The following is an 18,155-nucleotide window of genomic DNA, read 5'->3' on the forward strand; positions in this document are numbered from 1 at the left end:
ACGGGGGGGGGACTTCTTCTGGAAAAGAAATTTCTTAGGAAAAGAAATAGCCAGTGCACGTTCTCCAAGGCAAATGCCACGTGATTCTGTGGCTCAGAACCTGACTGTGCTCACAGTTTTGTGCCAGTGTCACTCCTGCCGTAGGTCCTTTGGGAGCCTTCAGAGGACAGAGGGGACTCAGCCTTCCTCCTCTGGGGCTAAGGAGTCGCCTTTGAGGGGATTGGGGAAAAATAAATACCAACAAGATATACTGAGAGTGTCTCATCAAGAGGTCTTTGTTGGGGACGGGTGGGGACCAGAACCCCAGGACAGGCAGCTCTCAAGGTGGGGGATGTTATTAATTTGTTGCTTGTCTGACGCATTCATCTGTGAACACCTAGACTGACACATTTTGCAAATACATGATGCTTTTATTGAGGACCTATGGTGAGTGTGGCCAGTAAGTGTGTAGTTACTGCATTTAGGTGGAACGGAGAGAGCAAGAAGTCTCCCCCAAAGACTCTGGGGATGACATCCAGGGAGGGTAGCAAGTGTTGTTTAGCATACTGCTTCCTCAGTTTACCCCCTTGCCTCTCAGGCTACCCTAGCAGAGGCCTAGGCTCCTCCTGGCACCCCAATATCTTCTTCGCTATTGACATCCACCTACAAAAGTAGACAGGTGCTGGGAAGATGGCTCAGTGGTAGAGTGCTTGCCTTGCATGTCTGAGGCCCTGGGTTCGATTCCTCAGCACCACATAAGCAAAAAAAAAAAAAAAAGCTGGAGGTGGCACTGTGGCTCAAGTGGTAGAGCGCTAGCCTTGAGCTGAAGAGCTGAGGGACAGTGCCCAGGCCCAGAGTTCAGGCCCCACTACCGGACCCCCAAAAAAGTAGACAGGTGCCTGATTAAGTATATCTCAGTCCTAAAGTCCCAAGAAAGGTGGGGTCTCTGAATTCTCATACCCTAGGACTGCAGTCATTCAGGATTGTTTGACTTTTCATTTCCTGGCGAGACAGTGAGTCCCCTGTACCAAGAAATGCTGGTCAGTGTTTGCTAAGTGAGCAAATAATGCTTCAGAAAAAAATCCCAGGGCCTCAGAGCTAAAGAGAACTAGTTTTAGACTGGTGCTGGTGGCTCATGCCTGTAATCCTAGCTGCTTAGGAGGCTGAGATCTGAGGGTCACAGTTTGAAGATAGCTGGGGCAAGGTTCATGAGACTCTTATTTCTAATAAACCACCAAAAAACTTGGAATGGAGCTGTGGCTCAAGTGGTACAACATTAGGCTTGTGTGAAAAAGCTGAGACAGTATCCAGTCCCAGAGTTCAAACCCCAAGACTGGCATTAAAAACCAAAACAACAGCCAGGTACTGGTGGCTCATGTCTGTAATCTTAGCGGCTCAGGAGACTGAGATCTGAGGATCGTGGTTCAAAGCCAGCCTAGGGCAGGAATGTCCATGAGACTCTTATCTCTAGTTAACCACCAGAAAACTGGAAGTGGTGTGTGGCTCAAGTGGTAGAACACTTGCCTTTAGCTGAAGAGCTCAAGGATAATGCCCAGGCCTAGAGGTTAAGCCCCCCTACTAACAAAAAGAAGCAAGCAAGCAAGCTAGTTTTTGCTTGTTTTACTTTGTTTTGCTTGAGATGGCATCTCCCTATGTTGTTCAGGCTGCCTCCAACTTGGGATCCTCCCACTTCAGCTTCTCAAGCATTGGGATTATAGGTGAGCATCACCATGCTTCAGCTGGGAATAAGTCTTTTTTTTTTTTTTGTAATGTTTTCTCTCCATGGGAAAATCATACAACTGTTATGAAGGCCATGGAGGGGATTTTATAGGCACTGAGGTGAAAAATCATTAGGATGGAAGACTTGTCAAGGGAAAGTACATAACAAGATGCACGCTGTCTTTGTCAATAGCACATATATGTCTCTGTATATGTGTTGGCACAAGTCTGAGTATTTCTGAAGACACCCAATGCTGCTGATTGCCCAGGGTGGGGGTGGGGAGAAGCATGGGTGAGAACATACCTCTCCAGTTGGCCTCCCTTGGATAGCTGATAGATTGAATGTTTTTCATATGTTCATATTTTAAAAACAAAAAGCTTTTTTTTTTTTTTTTTGTTGGTCGTAGGGCTTGAACTCTGGGCCTGAGTGCTGTCCCTCAGCTCTTCAGCTCAAGGCGAGCACTCTACTACTTGAGCTTCAGCGCTACTTCCAGTTTTCTGGTGGTTTATTGGAGATAGGAGTCTCACGGTCTTTCCTTCCCAGGCTGGCTTTGAACCACGATCCTCAGATCTCAGCCTCCTGAGTAGCTAGGATTACAGGTGTGAGCCACCAGCACCCGGCAAAGCTTTTTATTTTTTATTTTTATTGTGATTAAGTGATTATATAAATTTCAGTCTTTTTTTTTTTTGTCGGTCGTGGGGCTTGAACTCTGGGCTTGGGCACTGTCCCTGCGCTCTTCAGCTCAAGGTGAGTGCTCTACCACTTGAGCCACACCTCCACTTCTGGTTTTCTAGTGGTTTATTGGAGATAAGAGTCTCACGGACTTTCCTGCCGGGACTGGCTTTGAACTGTGACCCTCAGATCTCAACCGCCTGAGTAGCTAGGATTACAGGCATGAGCCACCAATGCCCGGCATTTTTTTTTTTTTTTTTTATCAAGTTGTACAAAAGGGTTCAATTCCAGAAGTCAGGTTATGAGTACAAGGCATTTTGATGAATGTTACTCCTTCTGTCATTCTGCTCCTATGTTTCTCCATTCCAGCTTTACCCTTAAGTTGGTAACTCAGTGTTTACATAGAATACATTGAATACAATGTATTTGCTTTGAATTATTATTATTATTTTTTTTTTTGCATATTTGTGCTAACTTGAACTCAGGGTCTACGCACTGACCCTTAGCTTTTCTGCTCAAGGCTAGTGCTCTACTGTTTGAGCCAAAGCTCCACAAAAGTTTTTAATGCTGACATAAATCTGCAGTGAAAATACAATAAATAAAATCTTATAGTCAGTAATCTCCCTCATCCTGGGACTGTTGAGAACTTTTGTTTGTTTGTTTGTTTGTCTGTCGGTTGTGGGGCTTGAACTCTAGGCCTGGGTGCTGTCTCTGGGCTCTTCAGCTCAAGGCAAGCACTCTACCACTTCTTGAGCCACAGTGCCACTTCTGGTTTTCTGGTGGTTCATTGAAGGTAAGGGTCTCACGGACTTTCCTGCCCCAGCTGGCTTTGAATCTCGCTCCTTGGAGCTCAGCCTCTTGGGTAGCTAGGATTACAGGTGTGAGCCATCGGCGCCCGGCTCTTTTGAGAACTCTTGAATAAACACCTGGGACCCCACGTCAGAGCTGATGGCCCCCAGCATGAATGAGATCCAGCAAATACAACAGGGCCTCAAACTTGGAATCAGAGAGCTGGTGAGGACTTTAGCTCTGGGATAAACTTGCAATTGACCTTAAAATCATCATAGGGTTCAGTTTTCCAATCTGTCCAGTGGGCTCGTTGTCGAGTTCAAGAAGATATGGGAGAGGCCCAGCCCCGGATCCCTGGGCTTCATTGCACCCTGTCCTGTTTTTTTGCCTCCAAGAACTCCACAGCCTTCCTTTTCCCAGGTCTGGGACGAGCAGTTGGCCAGGTCTGCTGAGGCCTGGGCCACGCAATGCATCTGGGGCCACGGGCCCTCCCAGCTGATGAGATATGTGGGCCAGAACCTCTCCATCCATTCTGGCCGGTGAGTAACACTTGATCCTTCCTTCCTTTAGTCATTCAACAAACATACGCTAAGTATTTACTCTGTGTGAGGCTTGGCTGTGTATAATAAGTGGTAGACGGGTAGACAAGTTCCCTATGCAAGGGAGAGATGGCAAACAAGGGGTGGGGGAGAAATAACTGCCCCCCTTCTTGTTTTGGAGAGTGACCTGAAGAAGCCAAAGCAGGATAAAGGATGAGATGAGCCAGGAGCCGGTGGCTCCTGACTGTTTGTAATACTAGCTACTATTCTTTGTCGTGGGGCTTGAACTCTGGGCCTGGGCGCTGTCCTGAGCCCTCCAGCTCAAGGCGACTGCTTTACCACTTGAGCCACAGCACCATTTCCAGTTTTCTGGTGGTTAATTGGAAATAAGAGTCTTATGGACTTTCCTGCCAGGGCTGGCTTTGAACCGTGATCCTCAGATCTCAGCCTCCTGAGCAGCTAGGATTACAAGCATGAGCCACGGGCACCTGGCTCCATGAGGCCCTTATCTCCAATAAACCACCAGAAAACCGGAAGTGATGCTGTGGCTCAAGTGGTAGAGCACTCACCTTGAGCTGAAGAGCTGGGAGACAGTGCCCAGGCCCAGAGTTCAAGCCCCACAACCAACAACAACAGCAACAAAAGACATTAGAAAACATCCATCTTCTCCTTTCTGCCAGTCTGCCCTGGCCCCAGCAGAGTGGGGGCCACTTTCCTCAGTGGAAACTCAGTTCCCTGCAGCTTCCGGTCCTCCTCCTCCCCAGGTACCGCTCCGTGGTGGATCTCGCCAAGTCTTGGTCGGAGGAGAGGCGGCATTACTCGTTCCCAGCCCCGAAGGACTGTACCCCACACTGCCCCTGGCGCTGCAGCGGCCCTGTGTGTGCCCACTACACCCAGGTACCCTCTGCCAGGACCCAGGGCGATGCAGAACAAACTCCAGCTGGCCTGGGACTCATGACCCTCCTACCTAAAAAACAAAACAAAACAAAACAAATCAGGAGGCTGGGCGCTGGTGGCTCACGCCTATAATCCTAGCTACTCAGGAGGCTGAGATCTGAGGATTGTGGTTCAAAGCCAGCCAAGCCAGGAAAGTCCTTGAGACTCTTATCTCCAATAAACCATCAGAAAAGCTCTAGAGCTCTAGCCTTGAGCTGAAAAGTTGAGGGACAGCACCTAGGCCCAGAGTTCAAGCCCCACGACCAACAACAACAACAACAACAAAAAAAAAAGAAAAAAGAGGAGAGGAAGAGAGAGAGGGAGAATAAAGAAGAAGGAGGGAAGGGGAGGAAGGAAGGCTAGAGAAACACCCTATTATGGTATAAGTGCCTCTAGCCCTTGGGACAGGAAGACAGCCTCCTCCAGGAAGACCTCCCGGTAGCCCCAACTGGGGCAGCAGCCATGCCAGCCTGAGGACCCTGGCCCCTTCAAGTCCTCCTCAGCCTGCCCCTCTCTCTGCCTGGTCAGATGGTGTGGGCGTCTTCCAGTCGGCTGGGCTGCGCTGTCCACACCTGCAGCAGCATTGATGTGTGGGGCAGCACGTGGCGCCAGGCGGTGTACTTGGTGTGTCACTATGCCATCCGGTAAGTGCAGTACCGAAGGGCCCTGGGGTGGGAGGCAGGCCGTGAGAACTGTCTGTTCATTTATTCAAGTACCCTCAATATCACACCATTAGGGCGATTTGAGGGTCAGTTGGTAACCCTTTTTCCGAGAAGTGGAGAAGCCACGTGGGCAGATCCCTAAGAAAAGGCAGTGGGGACACACTGAGCACGTCCAGCCCCCTCACCCAAACTTGCCAGTCAGGTCTGAGGCAACACACAGCTTAAAACATCACTTACACAACAATCATGTTGTACTCACACTTGGCTCTTGATGACTTGCAAAATGCTGCCCCTTATTATCTTATTTAAAGAGAAGAAAGGAAAAGCTGCATGCAAGTGGCTCATGCCTGTAATCCTAGCTATTCAGGAGGCTGGGAGTAGGAGGAGCAGGGTTTGAAGCCAGTCTGAGTAGAAAAGTTCTTGAGACCCTGTCTCAAAAATAATCAGCAAGAATGGGACTGGAGGTGTGGGTCAAGTGGTAGAGAGCCAGTCTACTAACAAGCATGAGTTCAAACCCCAGCACTGACAGAGTACAGGCACTAGCCCAGAATACATGAAGCTTTGGGTTTGATCTCCAGCACTGGAAAATAAATAAAGGAAAGAAAAATTAAGGAACCTTCCGAAAAATATTGTCCCTATTTACAGTTAAGCGATTGAGAAGCCAGGTATGGTGTACATGCCTGCAATCTCAGCATGCACGACTCTCAGTTCTTCCTTAGTCTAAGATAGGTAATAGTGCCCATCTCCTGGGAAGGTAGAAAGGATATTTGGTAGGTGAGGATATCAGCGTTAGATTCTTTTCCCCATCATCTCCAATTGAATCACGGAGAGACAGAGCCAAAAGAAATTTGTCAGGCAATTGGAAATTTCTGTCCTATTATTTATAACAGTACATTGATGTGTGTTATATGTGTATTATTATTATTATTATTATTATTATTATTATTATTTTGTCAGTCCTGGGGCTTGAACTCAGGGCCTGGGCACTGTCCTTGAGCTTCTTTTGCTCAAGGCTTCCACTCTACCACTTGAACCACAGCACCACTTCCAGCCTTTTCTGTTTATGTGGTACTGTGGACTTGAATCCTGCACTCTACCACTAAGCCATATTCCCAGCCCCTACTTTAGTTTTTAGAATCTTACTTTGACATTTCTTTTATGATAGTGGTAATGGGCTGGGGTGTGACTCAGCGGGCAAGCACTTTCCTACCATGCAGCAGACCCTCCTTCCCCAGAAAGGTGCAAAGGAAAAGGAAAAGACAATAATATGAGCCAAGACACTCAAAACAAAGCAAGACTCACCTCAATTCATCAGTGTATATGAAGTACTTCATACACTTCTATGAAACTAGAATGATAAAACCCATCAAACTTAAAAAATAAAAGAGGAATAAGAAGGCATAATAAAGGGAGTAAATTTGCTCAAAATCTATTATATACATGTACGAAAAATATCACAGCAGAGCCTGGCAGGCGTTGGTGGCTCACACCTATAATCCTAGCTACTCAGGAGGCTGAGATCTGAGGACTGCAGTTCAAAACCAGTCTGGGCAGGAAGCTCCATGAGATTCTTATCTCCAATAAACCACTAAAAAACAGGAAGTGGCATTGTGGCTCAAGCAGTAGAGTGCTGGCCTTGAGCTGAAGAGCTGAGGGACAGCGCCCAAGCCAGAGTTCAAACCCCACGACTGACAAAAAGAAAAAAAAAGAAAAATATCACAACAAAACCTCGTTGTGCATTAATACCTGCTAATTAAAAAGGAAAAAAGCCTAGAAATCCCAAGCTAAAAATAGTGATGAAAAGATAATCTTATTTTATAAACAGCTTTATTAAGATATAATTCACATTAATTCATATACCTCTCAACCCACTAGTGGATTTTGGCATATTGTTATTAACCTTTGAAAATTGTGGAAAAATGTGACATAAAACATGCCATTTAAGGTCTGGGAAGGTGGCTCAGTGGTGGAGTGCTTGTCTCGCATGCATGAGGCCCTGGGTTCGATTCCTCAGCACCACATAAGTAGAAAAGGCAGGAAGTGGCGCAGTGGCTCAAGTGGTAGAGCGCTAGCCTTGAGCTGAAGAGCTGAGGGACAGCGCCCAGACCCAGAGTTCAGGCCCCACAACTGACCAAAAAAAAAAAAAAAAAAACCCACAAACATGCCATTTAAGTCTTTTTTTTTTTTTTTTTTTGTCAGAAGACATGGGCAAATTCCTCTAGCTCTCATTTGGCACAGCACATGAATATGATGAGCTGTTTTCTCAGAAGGCACTGTAATGTTCCACTGATTGATTTCACCCAGTATAAAAACCAACCTTTCAAAAGATGGCTCCGCCTGTCATCAGGATCTAGAACCCAGGACCAGAGAGCTCTCAGATCCTGAAGAGGGGATGGGGGAATAAGAAATAAATCCTGAATTACCCACCAGGCAGTGTGCATGTGTTTGAACTTTGCTGCATCTCTGCGTGTTGGGGGTCTTCTGTTGGTTTTGCAGATGAAGAAACTGAGGCTTAGGGGTGTGACCTTCCCAAGGTCACATGACCAGTGATCCCAGTGCTGAAATATGGACTGGGTTGCTCACTTAATGCCCTAACTCTGTTTTCCTGGCACCTTTTCTCTTCCAGGGGCAACTGGATTGGAGAGGCACCCTACAAGATGGGGAAGCCATGTTCTGCCTGTCCCCCCAGTTACCAAGGTAACTGCAACCGCAACATGTGCTTCTCTGGACTCAAATCCAATAGGCTTCTAGGTTTGTGATCCCACAAATCTTGGGATCTCCGGTGCTGGATCCCTCCCCCAAACTAGGATCCATGAAGAAATTAAAAATAAAATCAAACAAAATAAAAAAGACCGGTGCTGGTGGCTCACGACTGTGATCCTTGCTACTCAGGAGACTGAGATCTGAGGATTGAGGTTCAAAGCCAATTGGGGCGGGAAAGACCTTGAGACTCTTCTCTCCAATTAACCACTAGAAAACTGAACGTGGCACTGTGAGTCAAAGTGGTGGAGTGCTAGGCTTGAGCGTAAAATCTCAGGACAGCACCCCGGCCCTGAGTTCAAGCCCTGTGACCGACAAAAAAACAAATAAACAAACAAAAAGGAACAGGAGTTGGGCTCCACCAGGGTCAGGATTTTCCCTCCTGGGTCCCTTTGTGGGATATCCGGCACGTGCCACAAATCACCTTACTTTCCTTTTTTCCTCTGGTCTCTGCCAAAAAGTCCTGTATCTTTAATTAGCTCCATTCACAGGGAGCCAGAGCTATAGCTAGCAATACAGGCAGCTTGCTTTTGCGACTCAAGCTCCAAACTCAAGACTGTCAGGCTAATGAAAGATGTGTGTGTATGTGTGTGTGCATGCACATGCATGTGCACGCACGCAAGTACTGGGGTTTGAAGTCAGGGCCAGGCACCGTCCCTAAGCTTTTTTGCTCAAGGCTGGTGCTGTATCACTTGAACCACAGCTCCACTTCCAGTTTGTTTTGCTGGTTAATTGGAGATAAGAGCCTCACAGAGTTACTTATCCAGGCTAGCTTTGAACTATGGTCCTCAGATCCCAGCTTCCTGGTAGATAGGAGGCTGAAGCTCACCTCCATCCACCATATGCCAACTACTCTGGGCAGCCTGTGACGGCTAGTGGCTCCTTTCTTGGTTGAGCACATTTCAGGTCCAAACTTAAAAAAATGAAACCAACTGTGGACATCCACTCCCCACATTGCTTGTTACTGGACCAACCATAGAACGCACAGGCCCTTTACTGCTGGGGGTACTGAGTCTCGAAGGGTGTGGCTTAGAGCAGTCTAGCTTGCTTTCCAAGGCACAGAGACTAGAGCTCAGGCTTCCAGATCACCTATCAGAAAAAGCTGGCTTGAGGCAACTCTCACTTTTTCTTTCTCTCTCAATCTCTCAGTCTGTCTCTCTGTCCATCTCATTTTTTCCTTTTTTGTTCTATGCTATCTCATTCCATTAAACGATTTCCCTCTCTCCACCCCTTCCTACCCTGAGATTGAAGCACACAAAAGTCCCTTTGTCTCCAAGAGATAGTAAAATCTCCTCCCTCAGACCTTGCCCTGCAGCTGGGCCCCCCCACCCCACCCCCTCTATTCAGCTCCATTCAAACACCTGGAACAGTTCTGGATGGAAAACAGCTTCCTTTCTGCAGAGTTACTGTGTTGTCGGTGGACAGCAAGTCCTCTTCCCTTGGCTGTAACTACCCAGGCCACCACATATGTCCCCTTCCCTTCTGGCATCAGTAAAGTCCTTTGAGACCCCACCACAGTGGCTTTTGTCTTGGCCTTTCTCTCTAGTCCTTGGAGGGTCAAAAAAAGTGAGACAAGGAAATTGGATGAAGGGAGAAAGGTACAGACTAGAAGATAAGGGGAGGAACTAAGGCCCTAACCCCACTACAGAGTCTAGATCAGTGCTCTGACCCATGCAGATATATTATTACTCCACTCTGCAGAAGAGGAAAGTGGAACATGAGGTTGTGTACCAATTTCCAAATGCTGGAAGTGAGTGAAATAAGCAAATCAAAGTTTGTTATTTGCAGGTAATACCCTTCCTCTTTTTGGGTAGGGGCATTAAAATACCTTTTCTTCCTTCCTTCCTTCCTTCCTTCTTTCCTTCCTTCCTTCCTTCCTTTCTTTTCTTTCTTTATTTCTGCTGATTCTGGAGCTTAAACTCAGAGCCTGGGCACTCTCCTTGAACCTCTCTGTGCTCAAGGCTAGCACTCTACCACTTGAGCTGCAGTGCCACTTCTGGCTTTTTCTGTTTATGTGATACTGAGGAATCGAACCCAGGGCTTCGTACATGCAAGGCAAGCACTCTACCACTAAGCCAACTACTTTTTCTTTTGTAAAAGAAAGATGGAAGATTTCGCTAACAAAAAATTACTAACACCCTTCTATGGTGGGGCAAAAAGGCTTGCCAAGTCTAAGTCCCAAAGTGTTTTCCCAAAGTGTTCTGAAAGTGTAGGTGTTACCTGACCCCCGGAGCCAGTGATATCACAAAGTGACTAGAAAGGAACAGACATAGAATTTCAACTCACCTTTCCCTATCCCCACTGTCTGTGCTGTTTCAACTGGCCACCTTGGCTCCATGTGTTCTGGGGGCTGGGATAAAGAGAATCACAGCTCCTGTTGGTTACTAGCTGCTTTGAATGGGAGCTAGCTGCACTCTTAGTCTCATTGAATAACCGCTGCTCTTTTAAATGAAGAGTACTGCTACGTATCATTTCACAGACAGAAAACTGGAGGCTAAAGAAGGTGGCTCATACCTGTAATCCTACCTACTCAGGAGACTGAGATCTGAGGATCATGGTTCAAAGCCAGCTCATGCTGGAAAGACCAGGAGACTCTTATCTCCAATAAACTAGTCAGAAAAAGCCCTTAAGTGGCACTGTGGCTCAAGAGGTAAAACACTAGCCTTGAGCAAAAGAAGCTTAGGGATGGTGCCTAGGCCCAGAGTTCAAGCCCCAGGACCAGCCAAAAAAAAAGAAAAGAAAAGAAAAGAAAAGTTGACATTCAATCAGCTACATGCAAAGCCCTTCCTCAGTCTTCTCTCTGCAAAGAAGAGAGGCACTCACCAAGCAGACTGAAGCAGATAGGATTCAGCAGAAGTTGCCATTGTTGGATGGGAATTCCAGATGATGGCAGGATTTGCCATTTCTGATAGGATCTTTGATAAGAACAGGCCAAAGGAGAAGGGAGTAGGTGGGACTTGTTCAGGCTGGCAGCTCTGGATGGGGTACTTGAGGGCACTGCATTTGGTACCCTTCTTGTTATACTTTGTCCAGAGGAATGGCATCTTTGTTGCTAGAGGCCTATTTCTGTTTACCGTGTTTGAAGGCTTGGGGCGGAGCTCGGCAGTAGAGCCCTTGTCTACCAGGCTCTGGGCTAAGGGTTAGATCTTCAGCACAACCAAACAAAAACAACAATGTTTGACCCTCCTGCCCTATCTCAAGTGATCATTCATTGGCTCATTCATTCAACAATGGCGAGAGTTAGCCCTAGAGCCAAATAGCCTACTCACAAATTTAACTTAGTGACTGAGTGTGCTGGGTAAGTTACCACACCCTCTCGGTGGGGACACTAACAGCTTCTGCCTCCTCAAAGTATTACAGCTAAAAACAGTCTTAGCATATAATTGGTCCTATAGAAGTGTCAGCTTTAAACTGTCACTTACTGGTGCTGTTAATACAGATCCGCTGTTGGCACCAAATCAAGTCTACCAATCTTCCTCCCTCCTTCCTTCTTTTTATCTTCTTCCCTTTTTTCTTCCTTTTTTTTTTTTTTTTTTTTTTTGCGGGGTGGGGGACTGGGAGATGGTACTAAGGCTTAAACTCAGGGAATTTTTGTTTACAGTTGGTGCTCTACCACTTGACTCACACTTCTACTTCTGGCTTTTCACTGGTTAATTAGAGATCAGAATATCACAGACTTTTCTTTTGGGTCTGGCTTTGAACCTCAATGCTCAGATCTCAGCCTCCAGGAGTAGTGATAAATATAAGGCATGAACTACCAGCACTCAATGACTATATGGCCTTTAAAAAAAAAATTGTCCCCGGGCGCCGGTGGCTCACGCCTGTAATTCTAGCTACTCAGGAGGCTGAGATCTGAGGATCACGGTTCAAAGCCAGCCCCTGCAGCAAAGTCTGTGAGACTCTTATCTCCAATAAACCACTGGAAAACCGGAAGTGGTACTAAGACTCAAGCGGTAGAATGCTCACCTTGAGCTGAAGAGCTGAGGGACAGCGCCCAAGCTCAGAGTTCAAGCCCCAAGACTGACAAAAAAAAAAAAAAAATTGTCTCCCTCACCCTCCACCCCAAGATCTCAAATGTTCTGTATTTCCCAAGCTTATCATTCTAGTGGGGCTGTCAGGCCTCAAACAGAAGAGGACACACTTGACCTCCCCACCCTCCACCCACATCCTGATGAAGAGTAGATGGTTGGGCCCAGGAACTAATAGTGGTACATCAGGAGAGCTGGTGTGGAAGTCATGCAGCAATGGCAGGGGCTAAAGGAAGTTGGATGTGAAGTGGGCGGGGCCAAGCCATGAACAGTCTACGACCTCACAGGCCGGCAAGAAGGAAGGTTCATCCCTGTCCTAGCACTGGCATGTCGTGGTCAGGTTTTCCCTAGAGAAGATGATTTAATGAAGGGTAGTTGTGAGGTGGGTCCCACTGGATGCTGAGGGCAGGCAAAGGTGATCTCAGCAGCCCAGATGAGCAATGAGGATGGCTGGAAGCAAGATGGTGGGAGTGGAGACAAGTGAATGACATTCTGAGTATTTAGGAGGTGAGATTCAGGGGCTGCAGATATAGCTGGGTCTGGGCATCTGGTGGAGATGTCCATGGGTTTCCATTTTGGTTAGCGGGTACTCAGGGGAGGTCTGATCTCAGGATGTGAAGACTCATGAACCTGCGGGAAAGAGTGGAAAAGGTTAGAAGAGAGAAAAATCTGAACTGGAGGTAGAGGACAACTGAGAGAGGAGTCGGGAACCTGGGCTAGGGTGCTGGGAAGTATGGAAGGGCCTTGGGTGTTGGTGATCATATTGGGCCCATCTGTCCTCGGCGACTTTGTTTCCAATCCAGTCATGAATGGCTACTGAGTGTAGACAGGAAGAAAGCAAAAGGCCTTGGTTCATCCTGCCTTGGGATTTAGTCAAGAAACTAACTGGAAAGACACAGAGAAGCACTGATGTCAGGAGCTACTGGCCTGAAACTGGAAGGAAGGAAGGGAAAGGAAGGCAGGAAGAGGCCAAGAGGCAGGCAGAACCTAGAACTGGGAACCCCAGCCTATGCCCAGGGGTAAGAGATCCCCTGGGGGGGGTGAGAAAATGCCCTGGAAAAGGAGACCAGGGGCCGAGAGCTAGGGACACCCACGAGGGGGCTATTACTGTAAGGAATTAAAGTCATTTACCTACCCTCTCCCCCTCAAAAAAATACCAAGTAGCAGAGCTGTAGTTTTATGCGTCCTTTGAGCTCTGAGTTTGCTTTTCTGCTTCTCATTTGAGCTCTGTATGACACAATGAAGACTCTTATTTCCAAATCCCCAGGTAGGTACTGAGAGTGAGCTCTGGGACAAAAGGGGCGGTCACCAAAAAGAGCCAGGTGGCAGGTGTATACAATGCAAGACTGCAAACACCCAGGAGGTCTCAGATACACAATCTGTAGATTGCACCAGGAGGGAGACCAGGGCAGGGCAGAGCACCCACCCCTGGGTACAGAGCCAATGGTTCTCCACCTTAGCACCCACCAGTTTGAAATACTTGAATCTCCTCTATCCATCTCCCAGTCCCCTGGGTACAGCGATGATGTCTGCTCAGCTCATTCCTGTCAGAGGAGTCTAGAAGAAGGCATAGCATATAGTAGATGCACCATAAACCAGTTGGATGAAATGAGAGGCTGGGGTTGTAATTCCAGCTCCTCTGAGTACCCTCCACCAGCCTCTACGCAAGTACTTTTTCCTAGTGTCTCAGTTTATTCACCTCCAACTTTAAAGACCACAAAATCACTTCCCAGCCTCCCTTGGGTGCTCAATAAACTCAATGCTCCACCCTCCTTTTCTCCCATCCCTCCCTCAACTTCCCCGTGTTTCCTGTATCAGGCCACACCCATCATTTACAGTCATAAAACCCCACCCAACTTGGACTCTTACCTTCACAGTCCCTCCTACTCACACCCTTTACTCAGGTTGGGGGACAGGGCGGGCAGACACCCCTTCTTGTCTGACTCTGGGTACCCCTAACCTTACAGTTCAGGATTAGGGCCTGAATGGACCTCACGGCTGGCCAGGTCGCTGTTGCCATGGAAATAGCGACAGTCCCCAGCCACAGGTTCCCTAAGTGACTGGTTACTCTTTAACGTATCCACCCACCCTGGGTGATTAGAAGAATCAATAAGATAACCAGGTCGTGGCAGCTGGCGGTGCTCACTGCCTTCCTGGTGGACTGGCTCCTGGTGGCCCCCGCTGCGGCTCTGTGCGGGCCCCCAGCTCCTCCATGCCCGCCAGTGTCCAGCTGGATATACTTGGCCATGGTCAGTGTGAACGCGCCCCTTGGGGCTCCCGTGGAAAGTACTTATGGTGAGTGGGGCCAGCTGCTGGCCCTGGGGTGGGGTGGTGGGGGGAAGACTGGCCCAGGAGGGACCGTGGTGAGGTTTCAGAGGTCCTAGGACATCCTCAATGCCTTTCTGATGGGCCCAGAGACCCTCCAAGGGGTCAACTAGAAGGACCAGACTGGGAGGAAGCCTGAGTGGAATGGGAAGGGAGTGCTGGGAGGGGGCCGCCGCGCCTGCAGGGAGGGCTTAGTTCTTTTTTTTTTTTTTTTTTTTGTCTGCCTTTGGCTTGCCTGGGAATGCATGCTTGGAGGTTTTCCGAGATTCCATGGACGTTGGGCTTGGGGAATCAACCTGCTTTGCTGCACACAAGCAGGCCCAAAGGAAGCTGTGTTGCACCCAGTTCATGTAGCCAGGACAGGGTCCAGCTGGGGTCTGGACGCGAGTGGATGGACCCTGAGCCAGTCGGTTTGTCCCTCCAGACTTCCCTTGGCTCTGGAGAATGTAGGGAGAGGTTGAGGTACAGATGCACCAGCCCACGTGGCTGTGGGGACTAAGAGTTACACATGTGCTGGGAGTGTGAAGCTTGGGTAAAGCGTCTAGGGAAGTGCTGCTTACTGACTGACTGACAGCCAAGAGCTCAGGCTCGGTGGCTTGTAATGACTCCCTCCTCCCAAACTGGAAGTTGCCCAACTATTCCCCCCGCCCCCCCCCCCACACACACCTCCCAGTAGGGGAGGACCGTTAAATTCAGGATAGAATGCTATCCCACTGCTGAAGGGAAAATGGAGATGGGGAAGAAACTCCCTGTTGCCAAAGCTGCAGGCTAAAGCCCTGGGTTGTTTCCGGATATAGACCGACATATGTACACTGGGGTTGTTATTTGCATAGAAAATTCCGTGGGAGGCCACCAAGGAAAGTGGTGACAGTTTTGTTTCTGAGGAGGGAGATTAAAAAGAATGCTTTTTTTTCCTTTGGTGGGGAGGTGGGGAGGGGACACACTTTTGAAAATTTGAAAGTTAGGTGCATTTTATAAACATTAACTCTTTACACATCTCATGTGTGTGCATGGACACACACACACACACACACACACACACACACACACACACACCCCTCAGCTTCTGGAATGCAGTAGATCCTTAGGGCTCAGTGGAACCAGGGTATAGAGCCCTTGACATCCCCCACAGGGTAGGGACTGGGTAACTGTCCTTGTCATCCTTCACCAAGGACATGTGGCCAGTGAAAGACACAGTCAGAGACTGATCCGTCTGGGGGATACTTTGCTTTTACTCTTCATCATGCCTGGAGTATGCTGCTGGGGAAATAGCAGAGGCTGTACAGGCAAATGGCCTGAGGACCCATCCACCCCCTTGGCTAGGTGACCTTGCCCAAGTTAATCTCCCTCTCTGAACCTATTTCCTCTTCTGTAAAATGGAGCTAATTTCACTGGAGAGGGGACTAAAGATGACAATTAAAGGGCCAGGCATACCTTAGTCCACAACAGTAAGACCTGGTTTAACCCCGGGCCAGAGGAGGACTCATGGGCTCCCAACAAGGCCAAGTAAGTTGGGATCTAGACTACGCATGAGCAGCAGGCCCCAGAATGTCCCCCTCTAAAGGATAACATATGTTAATAAACCGGACAGGCACTTCCTGTCTCCAGGTCTATCCACTTGCCATACAGGTCTCCTCATCCTAGCTCCTGTGCAGTGCTTAGCACATAGCTGAATGGATGGTTGGATGGTTAGAAAGATGTTTATATGACTGGATGGACAAATGGATGATTAGATGGACGGATGGATGGATAGATGGATGGATGGTTAGATAGATAGATGAGTAAATGGTTGGATGAATTGATGGAGGAATAATTAGATAGATGGTTAGATGGATTGGTGAGTGAATGGTCAGATAGATGGAGTTTTATACTTATTATCTCATTTATACCTATTATCAACAATATATAATAATATATGTGATATTATAATACATAATATTATTTAATAATATGTCATTTCTATTATCTTAGCAGCTGTCTGAAATATTCATAATGTGATTTCCAAAAATAGTAAAGAAAATTAAGACTCGGGATTTTTTTTAATCACATGACTTGAGATCTGACACAACCAGCTGTTGATGATCCTCTTAACCAGGCTACACACATGTCTGGGCAGAAAAAGGAGGTGTCCAATGGCCAGCTTCACAGCACAAATCTACAGAAAGAGCCTCTTGGTCCCATTGGAGCATTTACTATAGCATGTGTGTATGAGGATGCTGGTGGCTGAAGGGCCCTGTGAATTTTCTTTTTCTTTTTGTGCCAGTCTTGGGGCTTGAACTCAGGGCCCAAGCAGTGTCTCTAAGTTTTTTTGCTCAAGGCTAGTACTTGTGCCACAACTCCATTTCTGTTTTTATGATGCTTGGAGGTTAAGAGTCTCATAGATGTTCTTGCCTGACTGTCTTCAAACAGCGATCCTTAGATCTCAGTCTCCTGCTCATTCATTCAATGATTCATTCATACATGCAGATATGCATGCATGCATTGTTCTCATTTGGGCAGTGCTGGGGGTTGGACTCAGAGGCATACTTGCTAGACAAGTGCATGAGTCCTAAGAATAGTGAAGATACCAGAAAGCCCCAATCAGTCTGAGTGGTTTACATCCTGGCTTTGATTCTGAAGTAATACAGTCTCCTCTACCAAGCTGATCTTTGGTGAGGTAACACAGGATCCGGCTTCCCCCTAGACTTCAAACGTTTCCACAGTGCACTTGGTTCTGCTTCCTAGTTCTCACTGTTGTATTTGATTGTGGGTCTGGCTCCACTACCAATCTCCAAACTCCAGGAAGTCAGGATGTCAGTGGTTTGTTTGGCTTTATTTGTTTTCAAGGTCTCACAGTGACTGGCACAGAAGAAATGCTCACTAAACGTTTGTTGGATGAATGAATCTAGAAGGTTTTTTAGAAAAGAGTCCTGCAAATATCACTGAGTGCCAGCCAGGGCCAGGTTCTTCCTTTCCTCCCTGCCATCCTCACTGTGTTGGCTTTTGTGCCTTGTAATTGTCCCATGTTAGACCTGAAGTGCTTTCCCAGAATTAGGCATCATGTTGATGCTTAAGTGCTTAAAACTGGAAAAAAGGAGAATTTCCCACAATGCACTTTTTCCCCCCTAAAGCAAAAAGTCTCCTAGAAACCTCACAGCAGACTTCCCTAAGTTCTGGAAAGCTGGAAATCAAGGATTTGGTGGAAAACAATGGAAAAGTGGAAGCTGGCGTAGCCCAATGATGGTCCTCTCTTAGGGTGTGCAAAAGTGAAGAAGGCTCTTAGGGTTTCTGAGCCTTAGTGCTATTGACATCTTGGCTGGGTAATTTTTCACTGTGGAGTGCTGTCCTGCAATATGAGACGTGCGTAGCATCTCTGATCTCTGCTCTACTCGTTAGATGCCAATAACATCTCCCCCTACCGGTGTGCCAACCAAAAAGTCTGCAGAAGCTCCATGGTGTGTTACCTGGCAACAGAGGCACCACTGGGCAGGCCCTGCCCACAGTTGAGTGCACTGTGACTCATGAGTTATAGTATTTACTTTGCCAACCAGGATTGAACTCAGAGCCAAATTTGGGGCCTCCCTGAGCAACTATGAGGGTAAGATGTTATGGTGTGCTAATCTACCTCCTGGCTTTATTATTTCCCTATACTTTTTTTTTTCCTTTGCCAGTCCTGGGACTTGAACTCTGAGTATGGGTGCTGTCCTTGAGCTCCTGTCCTGTTCAGAAGACTTTTCTGCCCAAGCTGTCTTCAAACAGAAACAGA

The 18,155-nt window shown here is 47.5% G+C and overlaps 2 protein-coding genes and 1 long non-coding RNA gene across 3 annotated transcripts in view; 2 read left to right on the forward strand and 1 right to left on the reverse strand.

Annotated features, from left to right (window-relative positions):
* Positions 1 to 8,056, forward strand: part of R3hdml (R3H domain containing like) — a 9,613-nt gene extending 1,557 nt beyond the window's left edge. The window contains exons 2-5 of the mRNA XM_069989807.1: positions 3,581 to 3,699; positions 4,464 to 4,596; positions 5,164 to 5,279; positions 7,924 to 8,056. Of these exons, the coding sequence (XP_069845908.1) occupies positions 3,581 to 3,699; positions 4,464 to 4,596; positions 5,164 to 5,279; positions 7,924 to 8,056 (501 nt within the window). The remainder of the gene's footprint in view (positions 1 to 3,580; positions 3,700 to 4,463; positions 4,597 to 5,163; positions 5,280 to 7,923) is intronic.
* A 4,494-nt stretch (positions 8,057 to 12,550) lies between these two features.
* Positions 12,551 to 13,826, reverse strand: LOC138805192 (uncharacterized). The gene is made up of 2 exons (XR_011365463.1): positions 13,553 to 13,826; positions 12,551 to 12,715 (listed from the first exon to the last, which is right to left on the reverse strand). It is a non-coding gene; the product is annotated as an uncharacterized lncRNA (long non-coding RNA).
* Positions 13,827 to 14,000: 174 nt separating this feature from the next.
* The window catches only part of Hnf4a (hepatocyte nuclear factor 4 alpha), a 64,683-nt gene continuing 60,528 nt past the window's right edge, over positions 14,001 to 18,155 (forward strand). The window contains exon 1 of the mRNA XM_069989811.1: positions 14,001 to 14,380. Coding sequence (XP_069845912.1) covers positions 14,332 to 14,380 — 49 coding nt within the window. The 5' untranslated portion in view covers positions 14,001 to 14,331. The remainder of the gene's footprint in view (positions 14,381 to 18,155) is intronic.

The sequence above is a fragment of the Dipodomys merriami genome, unplaced genomic scaffold, assembly GCF_024711535.1.
Source record: "Dipodomys merriami isolate MVZ:Mamm:240054 unplaced genomic scaffold, mDipMer1.0.p SCAF_39, whole genome shotgun sequence".
NCBI lineage: Eukaryota > Metazoa > Chordata > Mammalia > Rodentia > Heteromyidae > Dipodomys > Dipodomys merriami.